At 43.0% G+C, this 16,309-nt stretch overlaps 1 protein-coding gene across 1 annotated transcript in view; it reads left to right on the plus strand.

Moving 5' to 3' along the window:
- Positions 1–13,226, plus strand: part of LOC126235558 (dehydrogenase/reductase SDR family member 11-like) — a 63,762-nt gene extending 50,536 nt beyond the window's left edge. Inside the window, exons 5-6 of the mRNA XM_049944275.1 lie at positions 2,130–2,282; positions 13,060–13,226. Coding sequence (XP_049800232.1) covers positions 2,130–2,282; positions 13,060–13,101 — 195 coding nt within the window. The 3' untranslated portion in view covers positions 13,102–13,226. The remainder of the gene's footprint in view (positions 1–2,129; positions 2,283–13,059) is intronic.
- Positions 13,227–16,309: the final 3,083 nt, after the last annotated feature.

A 16,309-nucleotide genomic window follows, 5' to 3' on the forward strand; every position in this document is an offset into this window, starting at 1 on the left:
AGCCGTTCCACAGGACTACATCCAGGATCTCTACGATCGTCTCCGTGGGAGAATAGCAGCCTGCATTGCTGCGAAAGGTGGATATACACTGTACTAGTGCCGACATTGTGCATGCTCTGTTGCCTGTGTCTATGTGCCTGTGGTTCTGTCAGTGTGATCATGTGATGTATCTGACCCCAGGAATGTGTCAATAAAGCTTCCCCTTCCTGGGACAATGAATTCACGGTGTTCTTATTGCAATTTCCAGGAGTGTATTTTGCGTACAGTTTAAGTGCAGAAGACGGTACAAACATAGCGGGAGTAATTGAAACAGTAAGAATTCTGCAAGGAGTCTAACCTGTCGTAGCAGTTGCAAATGAACAGACAGAGGACGACGGCCCCTCATGGAAAAGGACGAGGCAGCCTGATCAGTGAGAGAGAAACGTTTCCAGAACAGGAAGTTAAAGAACATGAAAAGTATTACTAAAGCAGTGTCATGCAATGAACACAGTGTTTACACTAATTGTTATGACATACGTGGAAGGATTAGGGAAAGTAGCTGGACTTTCCAGATTCAGAAAGTCAAATAATTGTGTTCACGATAACCATAAACAAGACGATTTGTCTAGTTCGTGGAGAGCCTTTCTACAGCTTTGAAGATGGGGCATCCTGAAAAGGGGAAACATTTCAGCAAAGGAAACATTCCAACACCAATCACAGTTGTGTAAAACTTTCAGAAGCCATACTCGGAAACACCAAAAAGATGTTATAGCTCCACTTTGGTGAAGACTGGGAGACCAACGACAAACTCGCTCCTGCCGCTGGCAGTCATCTGAAGATGCGGGAAGCGATTTTGAGTTGATGGTTAGTATTGAGGTCGATGTCACTTGAAAGCAATTTCCAGCTAATTTCATTTTGTAGAACTTTTTGGTGCTATTTTAACTAAGATGCAACTTTCCGCCACTTTTATTATTTTCCAAAATTATTTCCGTGTTTTACTAAGATGCAATTACAAGCTTATTTTATATTCTACTATATCTTTTGATGTCAAAAACTGGATGGTGTACTTTTTATCTAAAAAAACGCAATGTTGAACATTCATATCTGTTCTTTTTTGGCGTTAAATAGGTCAGTTTTTCCCGGTAAAATAATGTCCCCTTCTTATTTTTATAAGCCAATTTTGTAGGATTTTCAGATTTCTCTTTGAAATAAAACGTATTCCAATTATATTCGCAATAATTAAATTCCACCTTCAGGTCATTCCTAACGTAGCAACGAATAGCGAATTTTGCAACCGAATGTTTGTTTTGTAATTGGATCGATACATTTGCAAAATCCGCTAACTGTATAAATCTGGTGCAAAGACAGCTAAGTCAGTATTTCACTTAAGATTTTAACGTATAAAACATAATAACAGATTTCAGCCTCTAATATGGTGTAATTAATTATTTTTTTACTTATTTTTAGAAAAGAAATGAAATCTTTAACTTTAATAGTTTGGGTGGGAAGAGTTTTTCTGTATTATCTCAGTTTCGCTTATCATACAGTTAGCGGGTTTCACATCTGGGTTACTCTTACAATTTTGTATTATGTCCTGCAGTGATTCAACTCTCATTTTTGTGTTAACCCAAGTGGGAGTGCATCGTCTTTGTAATATTTCAGTAGCAGAACACAGTACGATTGCGTGCTGATTTCTAGGTTTGGGCTTGCTGCACGTTATAGGAGTGGGACGTGTGCTCCTACCTTTGCAAAATGATCGTTGTATCGCTCTTCAAATAATTATCGTGCGACATGAATATTTTTTATACTCTGGACAAAAGATTGTTAACCAATTGCACATCGTAATGAAGAGAGATGCCAACAGAAAATTAAAATGATAATTGTGGGTCAAGGTTTCACGTAGAGCGATTAGATGGACCCTTGGGAGGGTAACGTTGCACATGTGATATTTTTGTTACATAAAGAGAATTATCCATTGTATCTCCTCTAAAAACTCAAAAACGTTGCATATGTAGTTTTTTTACACCTGTATATTGCATAAAACTGCATCATTCTTCACCTTCGTGTTATAACCGAAATCGTATTCCATCGATTTCCATTGAAAGAACAAATATGCTAGTTGTAACTAAGTAATGAACATTTCATTGCAGCAAATATCCCCTGGACTGGTGGATACCGAAGGAGTGAGGAAAACGTTGCCAGAGCTCGACTTGCCCGAAGAAGTAAAAGAGTCGCCTTTCTTACGTCCAGAGGACATTGCTGACGCTGTTGTTTACATGCTGTCGCGGCATCCACATGTTCAGGTCAGTAGTGCTGCTTTTTACGACCTGCAATCTTGGTTTCACACTCCGAGTAACTAAATTAAGCTATCAGGGAGCAGCTCTGGTATCAAGACCAGTCACATAAGAGGGAACACATAGCAACGCGGCAGGCGGACATGCACTATTCCGCCACCTAACACCTGTATTACAAGGTTAATAACTCTTTGTTAATTCCTTCCCCTTCACAGCTAAAGAACGTGACTCCACTTACCATTTGTTACTGTGACACTTCTTATTTGGGAACGGACATGAGCAGGATTACTTTTGGTTGAATTTAAAACCAGTTTTACGGGTGATACAGTCTGAATATTTTCATAAAGATATTTGAAATTTAGCACATATTTATAAAATTCACTCCATGTACCAATAACCATCGTCATTCCGCTTCATACTGAGCCCCAGCGCTTCCGCGATCAGAGAGGGCAGACAATCAGTCTGCTGTGGGAGCATATAATGAGGAAGTTGATGTCTTACCGAAGCAAGCTGCATCTACAGGACTGTTCTCGATTCAGAACTACCGTATGCATACTACTTGCGTGGAATCAAGGGCCATGGAAAACAGCAATGGCAACAAATGTGGAATGTGTCCCAAAAAACGAAAGGTGGGTATCATACGGCAATGCAACGTGAAATTACTGTAAGGCCGTGGTTTGCGAGGGTATGTCTGGACCGATCTGCGATTTCCAGCAACATTAGACTCCTCCATAATCATGCATTTTTTCCTGCACAACCGTACAGAATCAATGTTTCTGATTCCCCTGCAACTGAATACAGTTCGCAGTCAGAAGATGATGGAAACGATATCTTGTTTTCCTGATCAAAATTTGGCAATGAACGATCGGAATTTAAGAATTAATTTTGCAACATTTTTAAGTAAAAGAAAAATAACCATAAGCCTTAAATGTTAAGTAGCTGAAAACACCGGTGCCCATCAGAAGCCTCCAGGAAGGTCGGTCTGCCCTCGTTCAACTAGGCGAGACAGGTGGTGAGCCCAACTACACTTGATCCGTCGGAACCCAACCAAGGGACAGCCACGGACCGACCGAGAAAACGACTTGCTTGCCACCAAAGCGGTAGATAAGAACTCAAACGCAAAATGTTACGGACGTAATTATCCACAATCAAATATGTACAAACACTCAGTGTTGCTCACAGGAAAACCTCCCCAACAGCGAACCACCGAAACGAACCACAGGCTTGGATACTTGAAACACCAGCGACTGCACCGCGCGGAGACATCTTGCCTGGTCCGCAGCAACCGACCTACTGCCCGCTGCTCCGTCCGCGACTGCTGCTCCGTCGCGACTGCACTGCTGGTGCGTCGGCCACTCACTTGCAGACACACGACGGCAGAAATACTGGCTCGGACCCAACCATGCAGAGGAAACACGCCCACTGGCTAAACGACATCCCTGCACCAGGAAAGGACGGGCCCAAGATCCACAAGATGGTAATTGAAGGGGCCCACAAGCGCTCAGAGAACCAGTTACACGTCGCCCAATGACACGACCGACCTCTCAGAGCCACCACGCCGGCAATATTTAAAATAATCGTCAGTGGGACTAACGCCAACTACACACACAACCTGACAAACACTTGCACGAAGACCTGAACGATACGCAACAGTAACTAAGCAGGCACGAAGACAAATCGGGAGTCGATGCACACACACGCAGCCGACTCATGAACGATCGGCAAAACGCGTCGTCCGGTAGGACGACCGACCGACGATCCACCAAGACCGTGGCCCGGCTCAAGTGATGCGTGGCGGCAATGGTCGGGCGAGCCATGTCGGCGCAGACCTCACTGCTGCTCCAACCCGAATGCATTAGTGCCTCATTGCAACTCCCTGACTCGCAGGTCCGGACTGCGCCCCAGACGCGTTCCAACCAACTGGTAGACCCGAACTCGCGACATAAACTCGCAACCCGAACTCTCTATCCGAACTCAACTATGACAGACAAGGATAGGGAAGTAACAGCAGTCGAGCAAAGGTACTACGAGAGGGGATATATCGATACGCTCTGCTAACGCCGCTCGCGGTCAGTCAAAGCAGCAACTCAGTGACAGTAGCAATTTAAATTAACGTAGTGAGGTGGAAATACGTTAAAAAAACAGGGTATAAAATAGATGATGGCGGAAATACGAGCCACGCACGGCTCGCTTCTGTCCTTGCACGAAAGGCAATGATCATGCCCTTTTGGACGACAGATAAACATTCTTATAGTCTCCACTGCTCAATGCTCTTACCCTTGTCCCGAAGGCAATGATCATTCCTCTTTGGACGTCAGATAAATCGATCCGTTTCCGCTTTACGATAACGACGGCAGTTTTTCCGCTACTCCTCCCCTCCCTCCCGCGGCACCGCTTTTTTACCCTCCACTGCTAGTGCTGCCATCTTCCGTCTGTGAGTGTTCATTGCACGTTGGCGTCGAAAGTAGGCTTTGGTCACATTAACGTCACTAGCCGATTAGAATGCCATCCCTTTCTTTTTCTGTTAGTGGCTTAGTGTAATGCTAGTGTAGGAGCGAAGTGGATACTTGCATTTCTTGATTATGCCAGGTAAATACTAGTGTAATAGAATGAATTATTAGCAACAGATATTAAAATTGCTGTGCTCCAGGAAAAACGTTTGAGGTTTTGTATCAGGACCAATAGTTTTCTACTCTCTCCTAATATGCTCGACAGTTTGGCATGCATTATTTTGTCGAAGATCTCCGTAAAATCTGTGAAAGACGTGATTGCGTCCGAGTCTTTCAGCATAAAAGGTGCATAACACACTGACACGACCTGAAACAATATACACAGTTTGTAAATAATACAGGATGAGTATGTACAGATCAGTTACTAACACTAGATTTCTAGAAAGTGGTTGGTCGGCGCAGTACCGGCGGTATATGTGCGAACCTGGAGATGATTCGCTATTGTGAAATACGGGGTACCAAAACTAATGTTCCACTTTCAAGACGGTATAGAAAGAGAACCACTGCTCACAATAACCTCAAATTTGAACAGCATATCATTGACGAAGGGGAAAACGACATGTAAAACAAATATGACCAATAAACGGCGCTGTAAGCTACGGAACATGCACACCAAAACGCGCTCTGCTGGTAAAGCCCTTTAACTGGGCCGTGACTGTGCGCCAGTAGCCCTCCAGAAGTTCTGGACACCCAAGGGTACGAATAATGCATTGATCTGATGTCTGGTAAGCGTCAGGAGAAAATGAACTCAGAATTCGTAAAGACAGGTTCTTCTGAAGTGAAATGTGGCAGAGGAAGGAAAGCACCACATGTAGAAAGCCTCTATTCTCTTTTTGTATAAACTATTTACCGTCCACGTTTCACTTTAATACATGGCTACACTCCTTACAAATACTTTCAGAAACGACTTCCTGACACTCGATGTTAACAAAATGGCTCTGAGCACTATGCGACTTAACTTCTGAGGTCATCAGTCGCCTATAACTTAGAACTAATTAAACCTAACTAAGCGGTCGCTCGGTTCCAGACCGTAGCGCCTAGAAGCGCATGGCCACTCCGGCCGGCTCGATGTTAACACATTTCTCTTCCTCAGAAACGCTTTCCTTGCCATTGCCAGTCTACATTTTATATCCTCTCTACTTCGAACATCATCAGTTATTTTGCTCCCCAAATTGCAAAATTCATTTGCTTCTTTAAGCATCTCATTTCCTTATCTAATTCCCTCAGCATCACCCGAATTAATTAGACTACTTTTCATTATCCTCGTTTTGCTTTTGTTGATGTTCATCTTATATCCTCCTTTCAAGACACTCTCCATTCCGTTCAGCTGCTCTTCCAGGTCCTTTGCTGTCTCTGACAGAATTACAATGTCATCGGCGAACCTCCAAGTTTTAACTTCTTCTTCATGTATTTTAATCCCTACTCACAATTCTTCTTTTGTTTCCTTTACTACTAGCTCAATATACAGTTAGAATAACAGCGAGAATAGGCTACAGCCCTGTCTAGCTTCCTTCCCAACCACTGGTTCCCTTTCATGCCTCTCGACTCTTATAACTGCCATTTGGTTTCTGTACAAATTGTCAATAGCCTTTCGCTCCCTGTATTTTACCCCTGCCACCTTCAGAATTTGAAAGAGAGTATTCCAATCAAACTTTGCAAAAGATTTCTCAAAGTCGACAAATGCTAGAAACGTAGGTTTGCCTTTCCTTAATGTATTTCCTAAGATAAGTCGTTGGGTCAGTATTGCCTCACGTGTTCCAACGTTTCTATGGAATCCATACTGATCTTCCCCGAGGTCGGCTTCAACCAGTTCTTCCATTCATCTCTAAAGAATTCGTGATATTATTTTGCAGCCGTGGCTTATTAAACTGTTAGTTCGGTAATTTTCACATCTGTCAACAGGTGCTTTCTTTGGGGTTCGAATTATTATATTCTTCTTGAAGCCTAAGGGTACTTCTCCTGTCTCATACATCATGCTCACCAGATGGTAGAGTTTTGTTAGGCCTAGCTCTCCCAAGGCTGTCAGTAGTTCTCATGGAATGTTGTCTACTCCCGGGGCCTTGTTTCGACTTACGTCTTTCAGTGTTCTATCAAACTCCTCACGCATATCATATCTCCCATTTTATCTTCATCTACAGTCTCTTCCATTCCTATAATATTGTCCTCAAGTACATCGCCCTTGTATAGACCCTCTATATACTCCTTCCACCTTTCTGCTTTCCCTTCTTTGCTTAGAACTGGGTTTCCATCTGAGCTCTTGATATTCATACAAGTGGCTCTCTTTACTCCAAAGGCTCAAAAATGGTTCAAATGGCTCTGAGCACTATGGGACTTAACTTCTGTGGTCATCAGTCCCCTAGAACTTAGAACTACTTAAACCTAACTAACCTAAGGACATCACACACATCCATGCACGAGGCAGGATTCGAACCTGCGACCGTAGCGGTCACGCGGTTCCAGACTGAAGCACCTTTAACCGCACGGCCACACCGGCCGGCCTTTCTCCAAAGGTCTCTTTAATTTTCCTGTAGGTAGTATCTATCTTAACCCTAGTGATATGCGCCTCTACATTTTTACATTTGTCCTCTAGCCATCCCTGCTTAGCCATTTTGCACTTCCTGTCGATCTCATTTTTTAGACGTTTGTATTCCTTTTTGTCTGCTTCATTCACGGCATTTTTATATTTTCTCGTTTCATAAATTAAATTCAGTATCTCTTCTGTTACCCAAGGATTTTTTTTGTGGCGGCGTTCGTAGCGACAAACAATTCGCTGTAGAAACGGCTTACGAAGTCACCGCCACACTTTTAATAGCGGGCCGACCGGTCCGCTGGAACAGTGAACAGAAGGATGAAAACCCAAACACTCTGATTAAATAAAAGTCGGTACTTATCTTTATTAACGAAGATACAGGAACACAGTAGTGAACTCCGTGTCTACAGAAATCTGTCTAGTTCGAGTCGGAGCGGCTAGGTCAGCGTCGGCTGACGACAAACAACAACTCTGCTGCGATGAACACACAACTGACTAGCAAGTACACAATTCGGTGGCGAGTATACAACTGAGCGGCGAGTACAGAACTGTCCTAGCGCTCGCGACTCCAGCGCTTAAGAAGCCAGAAGCCAGCGGTGGCGCGCGCAGACTTGCGGCGATTTCCTGTCTCGCTGGTGCTGCTTATGCGGACGGCGTCCGGACTTTGATGCTGCCAACCTTTTGGCAGCGGGCTCGGGTGGCATTACTGGCTAGGATATAACATTTTTTTTAGCACTCGTCTTTTTACCTACTTGATACTCTGATACCTTCACTATTCATCTGTCAAAGCTACCCATTCTTGTTCTACTTTATTTCTTTCCCCCATTCCTGTCAATTGTTCCCTTATGCTCTCCCTGAAACTCTGTACAACCTCTGGTTCTTTCAGGTTATCCAGGTCCCATCTCCTCAAATTCCCACCTTTTTGCACTTTCTTCATTATTAATGTACAGTTCATAACCAGTAGATTGTGGTCAGAATCCACATCTGCCCCTGGAAATGTCTTACAATTTAAAACCTGGGTCCTGAATCTCTGCCTTATCATTATGTAATCTATCAGATACCTCACAGTATCTCCAGGCTTCTTGCATGTATACAACCTTCTTTCATGATTCTTGAACCAAGTGTTAGCTATGATTAAATTATGCTCTGTGCAAAATTCTACCAGGCGGTTTCCTCTTTCATTTCTTAACCCCAATCCATATTCACCTACTACGTTTCCTTCTCTCCCTTTTCGTACTATCGAATTCCAGTCACCCAGAACTATTATATTTTCGTCTCCCTTCACTATCTGAATAATTTCTTTTATCTCATCATACATTTCATCGATTTTTTCATCATCTGCAGAGCTAGTTGGCATATAAACTTGTACTACTGTAGTACGCTTGGGATTTGTGTCTATCTTGGCCACAATAATGCGTTAATTGCGTTCATTATGCTGTTTGTAGTAGGATCCCCTTGCTCCTCTTTTTTTATTCATTATTAAACCTACTCCAACATTACCCCTATTTGATTTTGTATTTATAACCCTGTATTCACCTGACAAGAAGTCTTGTTCCTCCTGCCACCCCACTATATTTACCTTTAACCTATCCATTTCCATTTTTAAATTTTCTAACTTAATTAAGGGATCTGTCGTTCTACGGGTCGGAGCGTGGAATGTCAGTTTCCTTTCTCCTGATAACAACGTCCTTCTGAGTAGTCCCCGCCCGGAGATCAAAATGGGGGACTATTTTACCTCTGGAATATTTTACCCAAGAGGACGCCATCATCATTTAATCATACAGTATAGCTGCATGCCCTCGGGAAAAATTACGGCTGTAGTTTCCCCTTTCTTTCAGCTGTTCGCAGTACCAGCACAGTAAGGCCGTTTTGGTTAGTGTTCCAAGGCCAGATCAGTCAATCATCCAGACTGTTGCCCCTGAAACTACTGAAAAGGTTGCTGCCCCTCTTCAGGAACCACACGTTTGTCTGGCCTCTCAACAGATAGCCCTCCGTTGTGGTTGCACCTACGGTACGGCTATCTGTATCGCTGAGGCAGGCAAGCCTCCCTACTACCGGCAAGGTCTATGGTTCATGGGCGGGAGGGGGGGGGGGAGGAGGGGAGGACCTAGTATTTACGTGGCTTAATCAAGAAACGCAAGTATCCACTTCGCTACTACACTACCATTACACTAAGACAGTAACACAAAAAGAAAGGGATGGCATTCTACATTGGCCAGTGACATTAATGTGACCACCTCCTACTTTCGACGTCAATGTGCAATAAACACTCACAGACGTAAGGAGGCAGTTCGGGGCAAGAGTAAGAGTATTGAGCAGTGAAGGGTATAGCAATGAGGTCGGGGGGGCGGGGGGGGGGGCAGCATGGCGAAGAGAGTAACGCTTCAGTCGTATCGTAATGCGGAAAGGGAGCGATTTATCTGACATCCACAAGGGCGTGATCATTGGCTTTCGGGGCAAGAGCAGTAGCATTTCCGAAATTGCTAAGATTGCAACATTTTCGTTCGCTGCTTTGGTTAAGATATACCAGAGGTGGCAAAATCGTGCTATGAAAAACCGATGATGAGGCAAATGTGGCACACCATCAGCCAGAGGTGGCAGGGGGGAACGAACGATGCGGATAGAAGTGCAACTGTTGAGCAACTGATCGCCCTCGTGGACCAAGGGGTTACCTACAGTGTCTCCTCCACGACCGTTCAACGAACGTTGCTGCGTATGGGTCTCCGCAGCAGGCGCCTGGTTCGTGGACCCACGCTGACTGCTGTTCATCGGCGAAGGAGGTTGGAATTTGGATATACGTACAGGAACTGAATGGCGAAAGATGGGCTTTTCAGCTAAATCACACGTTACGCTCCAGTGGAGGATAGCTGGCCGTTGGCGCGCACGCCCTGGAACAGTTATCGGAAGGGTCCAGGCCGGAGAAGCGAGCTTTAAGGTCTCGGAAATGTTTCAGTGGCATTGCCTGAGTGATTTCGTCGTTCTTGAAGGCACAATGCGTCTATCGCTGGATACCCCTATAAGCAGTTTGTTTTTCCTCAGCTCGATGGCACCTACCACCACGACAATGCAACATGTCACACAGCTCACCGTGTAGGTGCATGCGTCGAAGGGCACCAGCATGATTATACTGTACTTCCCTGGCCACAAAATTCCATGTATTTTTACCAAATCGAGAACTGTGGGACCACCTCGATCGGGCTGATCGCTCTATGGATCCTCATCGGGGAAGCTTAGCGCAGCTGCCGCAACGCTGGAGTGGACATGGCTCCACATCCCTTGTCAGTACCTTCCAGAACATCATTAACTCTCTTCTTGCAGGACTCGCAGCGATCCGCACTGCAAAATGTGTTTATTCAGGTCTATGACAGGTTGGTCACATTAATGTGAATGAACAGTGTAATAGGGACACCAGAGTTCGTACGAAATTCAGCCATCGAGATCACATGTTTATATGGAAGGCACAATTGTAGAGAAAAAAATATATAAATGCATATTTAGAGAGCTGAAAGCTCGAGACGTCAAAAAATATTATTCCACAATCAAGTTTTAACAAACAGCATGATAAGTAAACTAGACTTTTTATGTTATTAATCCACATTACTTCTTAAATTTAATGATAAACAATGCAGATAAAACAAAGTATGAATACTGTTATAATCTACCAGTTTTTTCCTATCCTCGCTTCACAAAGGCGAATGTTCTTAGTAACAGAGACGGGTTTAACTGGGGGAGGAGGTAAACAGCACTCATCAAAGTCTTCAAAAATTCCGATCGTTCATTGCCAAATTTTGAACAGGAAAACAAGATGTGGTTTCCATCATCTTTTGGCTGAGAATTGGATTCAGTTGCAGGGGAATCAGAAATACTGATTCTGTACTGTTGTGCAAGAAAAAATGTCATAAATAAGGAGGAGTCTAATGTTGCTGGAAATCGTAGATCGGTCCAGATACACCCTCACAAACCACGGCCTCAGTAATTTGACATTGCATTGCCGTATAGTACCCACCTTTCGTTTGTTGAAACACATTCCACATCTGTTGCCATTGCTGCTTTCCGTGGCCCTTGATTTCACGCAAGTAGTATGCATACGGTAGTTCTCAATCGAGAACAGTCCTGTAGATGCAGCTTGCTTCGGTAAGACATCAACTTCCTCATTATATGCACCCACAGCAGACTGATTGTCTGCCCTCTCCGTTTACAGCGAATATATTCTAGCTGCACATCCAAAATATAACGGTTAGTATCTTTATTCCATCTTCGGTGTTGAATATTTTTAATAGGACTCTGGCTGTCGGACGCGAGTAATATCTTTAAGAAGGAAGTTGAAGATACAAAAAATGATTCCTTCCGAAATTGCCAGTCTCCGCCGTAAAAACTAAAGCACTTTGAAGTAGATGAAGCCTTTATTGTGCCCTATATGAGTGGGCAGAACTTCTTATCCAGTATAATCCTCTTTGTATAATTTTGGAGCCATCGGCATATGTACAGATTTAAACAGGCCATCGAACTTCAACGAGACGATTAAACCTGCACTTCACATTAACACCCACGGAGCTTGGTATATTATAATAATGAACTGGAATCTGGCAGCGGATTGTGCCAAGATTATATTCAAGCAAGAAAATCGCTTAGAATGTACGATAGGGGACCGGTAGTTAAATTTGGTACAGACGGTCAAAAATTTAGTTCTTTCCTTGGAGCCAATCCGTACTTCGTAAATGCACTCTCTACTGTTATTGACAGGACTATCCCTGAATGCCACATCTTGAATGAAAAATTTGTCTGACAGCATCTGACGTCTAATGCTGAATGGCATCTCTCCTGCCTACAATTAAACGGGATCTGTAGGCGTCGAACGGATGCCTGCTAAACAGTTGCGAATGGATTTTCCCGAAGAGTAATTTGATAAGTGTTAAGCGTACTGTGATACAGTGTGCAGCCATAGTCCAATCTAGATGGAATAATCCCTCGGTACGTTATGGGTAGAATACTTTCATGTGCTCTCGCCACACACGGAGTGAGAGAGCAAATTACATTTAATCGTTTTTCGCACACATCAACAGTAGATTTCATGCAAAGCGCCCAGCTGAGCCGAGAGTGTAATAGTATTTCGAGGAATCGAGCATTAGATTTTGCGTATCAGGAGAGTGTCCTTTTGCATGTGGCGCGACCAACAACGTGAGTAGCGTACCGTTTATAAAAAAGGTACGACAACCGATTTTAAAGCTGAAATCACCACTACAGTGCTAGACAACCAGTCACCAATATGTTATATAGTTGTAATTAGTTTGTGTGTGTGTGTATGTGTGTGTGACTGAAATTACTAATAATCAATGAACAAAAATTCTTTAATAGTAACTAGTTAAGAATATACTTAGTATTTAATGGGCCTAATCGCAAAACATTAATCTGCTACAATCAGATGATAGCGGTCACATGTCCTTCGGGTTTAGTTCCAGTAATTACGTATACAGAAATGCACGATAATATTCACTGGGAGAGTAAATGTGCGCCCTGCAATATTGGAGGAAATGGAGGGAAAAAATGCAAAGTTATGTGCTAGTCGTTATGGGGAAAGTGTCACATATGTTGTACTGTTTCGGGGAAAATATCCAGGTGACCCATAAAACTCAATCCCTTCAATAATCGTATTGTATTGTACTGTATTGTATTGAACATATTACTTTAGAGATTGCTTTGGTGATAATCGTTAGCAACATTTTAACCTGTTTTCTTTTTTTGGCAGGTGTATGACATGGTGGTCATCCCAACTGCAAATGCACTATAAAACTGACTGGCCTTCTCAGCACCTTGTGTATAGTACGTTTATCTACAAGAAGACATGGTAAAACTGATGTAATAATTCTGTGGAATTTGCTTAGTGAAACAAAATAAGAAAGAGGGAGCAAAATATTGCACGTGTTTCCCCTGCTACTAAATGTAAACCGAGCGAGGTGGCGCAGTGGTTAGACACCCGTGATTTCCCTAAATCGCTCCAGGCAAATGCCGGGATGGTTCCTTTCAAAGGGCACGGCCGACTTCCTTCCCCGTCCTTCCCTAATTTGATGAGACCGATGACCTCGCTGTCTGGTCTCCTTCTCCAAAACAACCAACCAACCAACCAACCAACCAACTAAATGTAACATGTCTAAGACAGTTCTCGTCTTGCACTTTGCACGCAATGAAACTTTCTAATAAAAGTGTCTGATGAAGAGATGTCGTTTAGCTGTTCTTTCCAGCTGTATGAAGTTCTCAAATAAAGACGACATGTTGAATTCTCCTGTCTACATTTTAAAAATTTAATAAACTATACTAAAGGCGTGACAGCTGTGAGATGTAAACACTTTCTTGTACATGATTGGTAGTTTACTGACGAGTGGACCAGTAACCGACTACTTATCGAAAAGAACGTCATTACGAATCACCGAATAGCGGGCGTGAGTATATATTCAGTATTGTTGAGAACATTTTAGATCAAAAGATCGTCTAGATGTGTGTAGAACCTTCTATTTCATATCATCTGCTAAGCAGTAACATGATTCCCATGTAAAGGATACACATAAAAGTTTCTGTTACAGCAAAAGATTACGATTGCGGTTTCTTAGATCAAAAATCATAAGAAGTATACTCTTATGAATACAGATATTTGCCATATCTGTTATACATTTTCGTTGTAGCATCACCAACTGCAAACGATATCACAGTCTCTAGTCTGCCAAACATCAACAGATTGATCAAGTGATAATTTTTATTGTGGTTGGAGCCACAGTCATGGTAAATTTTTAATGGTCCTGCCGCCATTAGATTGAAATAATTTTTATTTTTTGTTATGCGATTCAGATTTCGGTCTTAGGCCATTTTCAAGTACATAAATCGATATTCACCTCGGGTATCTGTGGCAAGAGCAGTTCCGTTTTCGTTTCCGTGTTTCTGCGTAATGCTACACTTTTCAGCGCAGACGGCAGTTAATTCAGAGTACATGGCTCTTCAGAAGTACTGTACTCCTTGACCAAATCACCAAATTTATAAGTGACAGCAGTGTACGAAATATGAGCCTGTTCGTGTAGTTTAATCCAAGTTTCGGCTCAGTGGTCTTAGAGGTCGTCCACACGGTTGTTTGTGTGCGCCGCATCTAGAATTTAGCAGTTACGCATTATTCGTAACGTCTCACGTAGCGTATTACACAACTGCGTTACGTGATAAGTACTAACGATTACAGTTCCTTAAGTGTGTAAAAAGTATAAACAATGGCAACGTACCCTCAGAAAAAGGCAGTGAACTGTAATTCAACAAGGACAACGAGCGGCCAATAGTTCTCGAAATTTATAGGTGGATTAATACTTTCATGAGACTAGAAAACATTGGCAGTTCCAGATTTGTACGCTTGGGGCGCTGATGCAAACTCGTATACGATAAGTGTGTCGTGCAGTACCGGCTTAAGAAGAGGTACGCTGGTAGTGTGCAAATTAATACTGACAAGTCAATCTACTATTTCAATCTTCGCACTACATTTATGTAAGTGATAGTAATCTGTAACGTAACTTTAGCAACAGACTCTGTCTCAAACTCTACATTTAGTCTAATAGAAGGCAACTTGACAAATATGGGGGTTTTTAACATTCTCATGGAAGTTGTAAGTGAAGGAATAAAACTCAGGTTGCTCACCTATGGAAAAGCTCATGCAATTCGAAACTGATTTTTGGTAGACTGTTTACTCGCCCCCTGTCCGAAATGCAATAAGAGCTATAAAAATGTAAGTTAAAGAAACAGATCGCACCACTAATGAGCACTGGGTGCTATCAACCCCACGTTACATAGTGCGGTAACTACCAGCATGCTTCACTTGCTGTGGAAGCAATCAGGATAAGATGACGACACAGAGCAGCGGGAGTCGGGGGAGTGTGACCCGGAAGACAACTATGATAATGCGAGACAATTACAACAAGCAAAACCGAGCTATTCATCTCCCGTGCTACGATTTTATAATCAAAATTGAGTAGCGTTACAAGTCGGACCTAATCCAAGGACAAACGTCCAGTCTATTTGGGAATTAAAACAATTATTTCGACCTTAGATGTTATCGTATCTCCTGTCAGAGGCCAAAACCGAACATAAAATTCTATGGGAGGCCCATCCAAATACGGCGATTTGCAGGAAGCGGAGTGAACTACAGTGTCAGACACCTTAGCGAGGTCAAAAGCTGCCAAAAATTCCTCGTGGACATCTGGCGTAACAACACTGTCAAGGTTGGGTTGGGTTGGGTTGTTTTGGGGAGGGGACCAGACAGCGAGGTCATCGGTCTTGCCTTTTCAAAGGAACCATGCCGTCATTTGCGTGGAGCGATTTAGGGAAATGACGGAAAACCTAAATGAGGACGGCCGGACGCGGGATTGAACCGTCGTCCTCCCGAATGCACTATCAAGGAGGGAAATCAGGTTGGGGTGATCACTCAAGTTAGTAGAACGAATGGTACTAACACGCTTCCTTTGCATTCAAAGCTGAATTAGATGATACAAAGACACCAACTCACCGGGGAGAACCGAACGTGGGTGGGATCGCAAACGAAGACCCTTTAATTGTAATCTTTTAAAGTCGTTGTAGGTGGCAGATAAGCTGGAAAGCTGGTTCCCTTCTTTTACACCAAAAGCTGTCTATCCGCGTTTTTTGTGCCATTGTGGGGCATTTTTTACTCTGTTTCCCATCTTTTACTCTACCATAATTTTGACATTAGATCGCGAACGATGTAGATTTGTATTTACTTGGGCGACGACTGACCTTGTATCTGTTTATTGTATTGTCCATGGATCTATTTTGTTTATATCGTGGCAATGGATAAAACTTTCACAAGGGATCAAGGCGACCATTAATTCCATGTATTTTCCTATCTTCCTACAAATTTTTAACCGATTTGCACATATCTGAAATATATAAGTGGCGCGCACATAAAAACTCACAAAAAAGTGTTTATTGCAGGTAACATCCGAGTGAAGCTGAAT

The sequence above is a fragment of the Schistocerca nitens genome, chromosome 2, assembly GCF_023898315.1.
Source record: "Schistocerca nitens isolate TAMUIC-IGC-003100 chromosome 2, iqSchNite1.1, whole genome shotgun sequence".
Lineage (NCBI taxonomy): Eukaryota > Metazoa > Arthropoda > Insecta > Orthoptera > Acrididae > Schistocerca > Schistocerca nitens.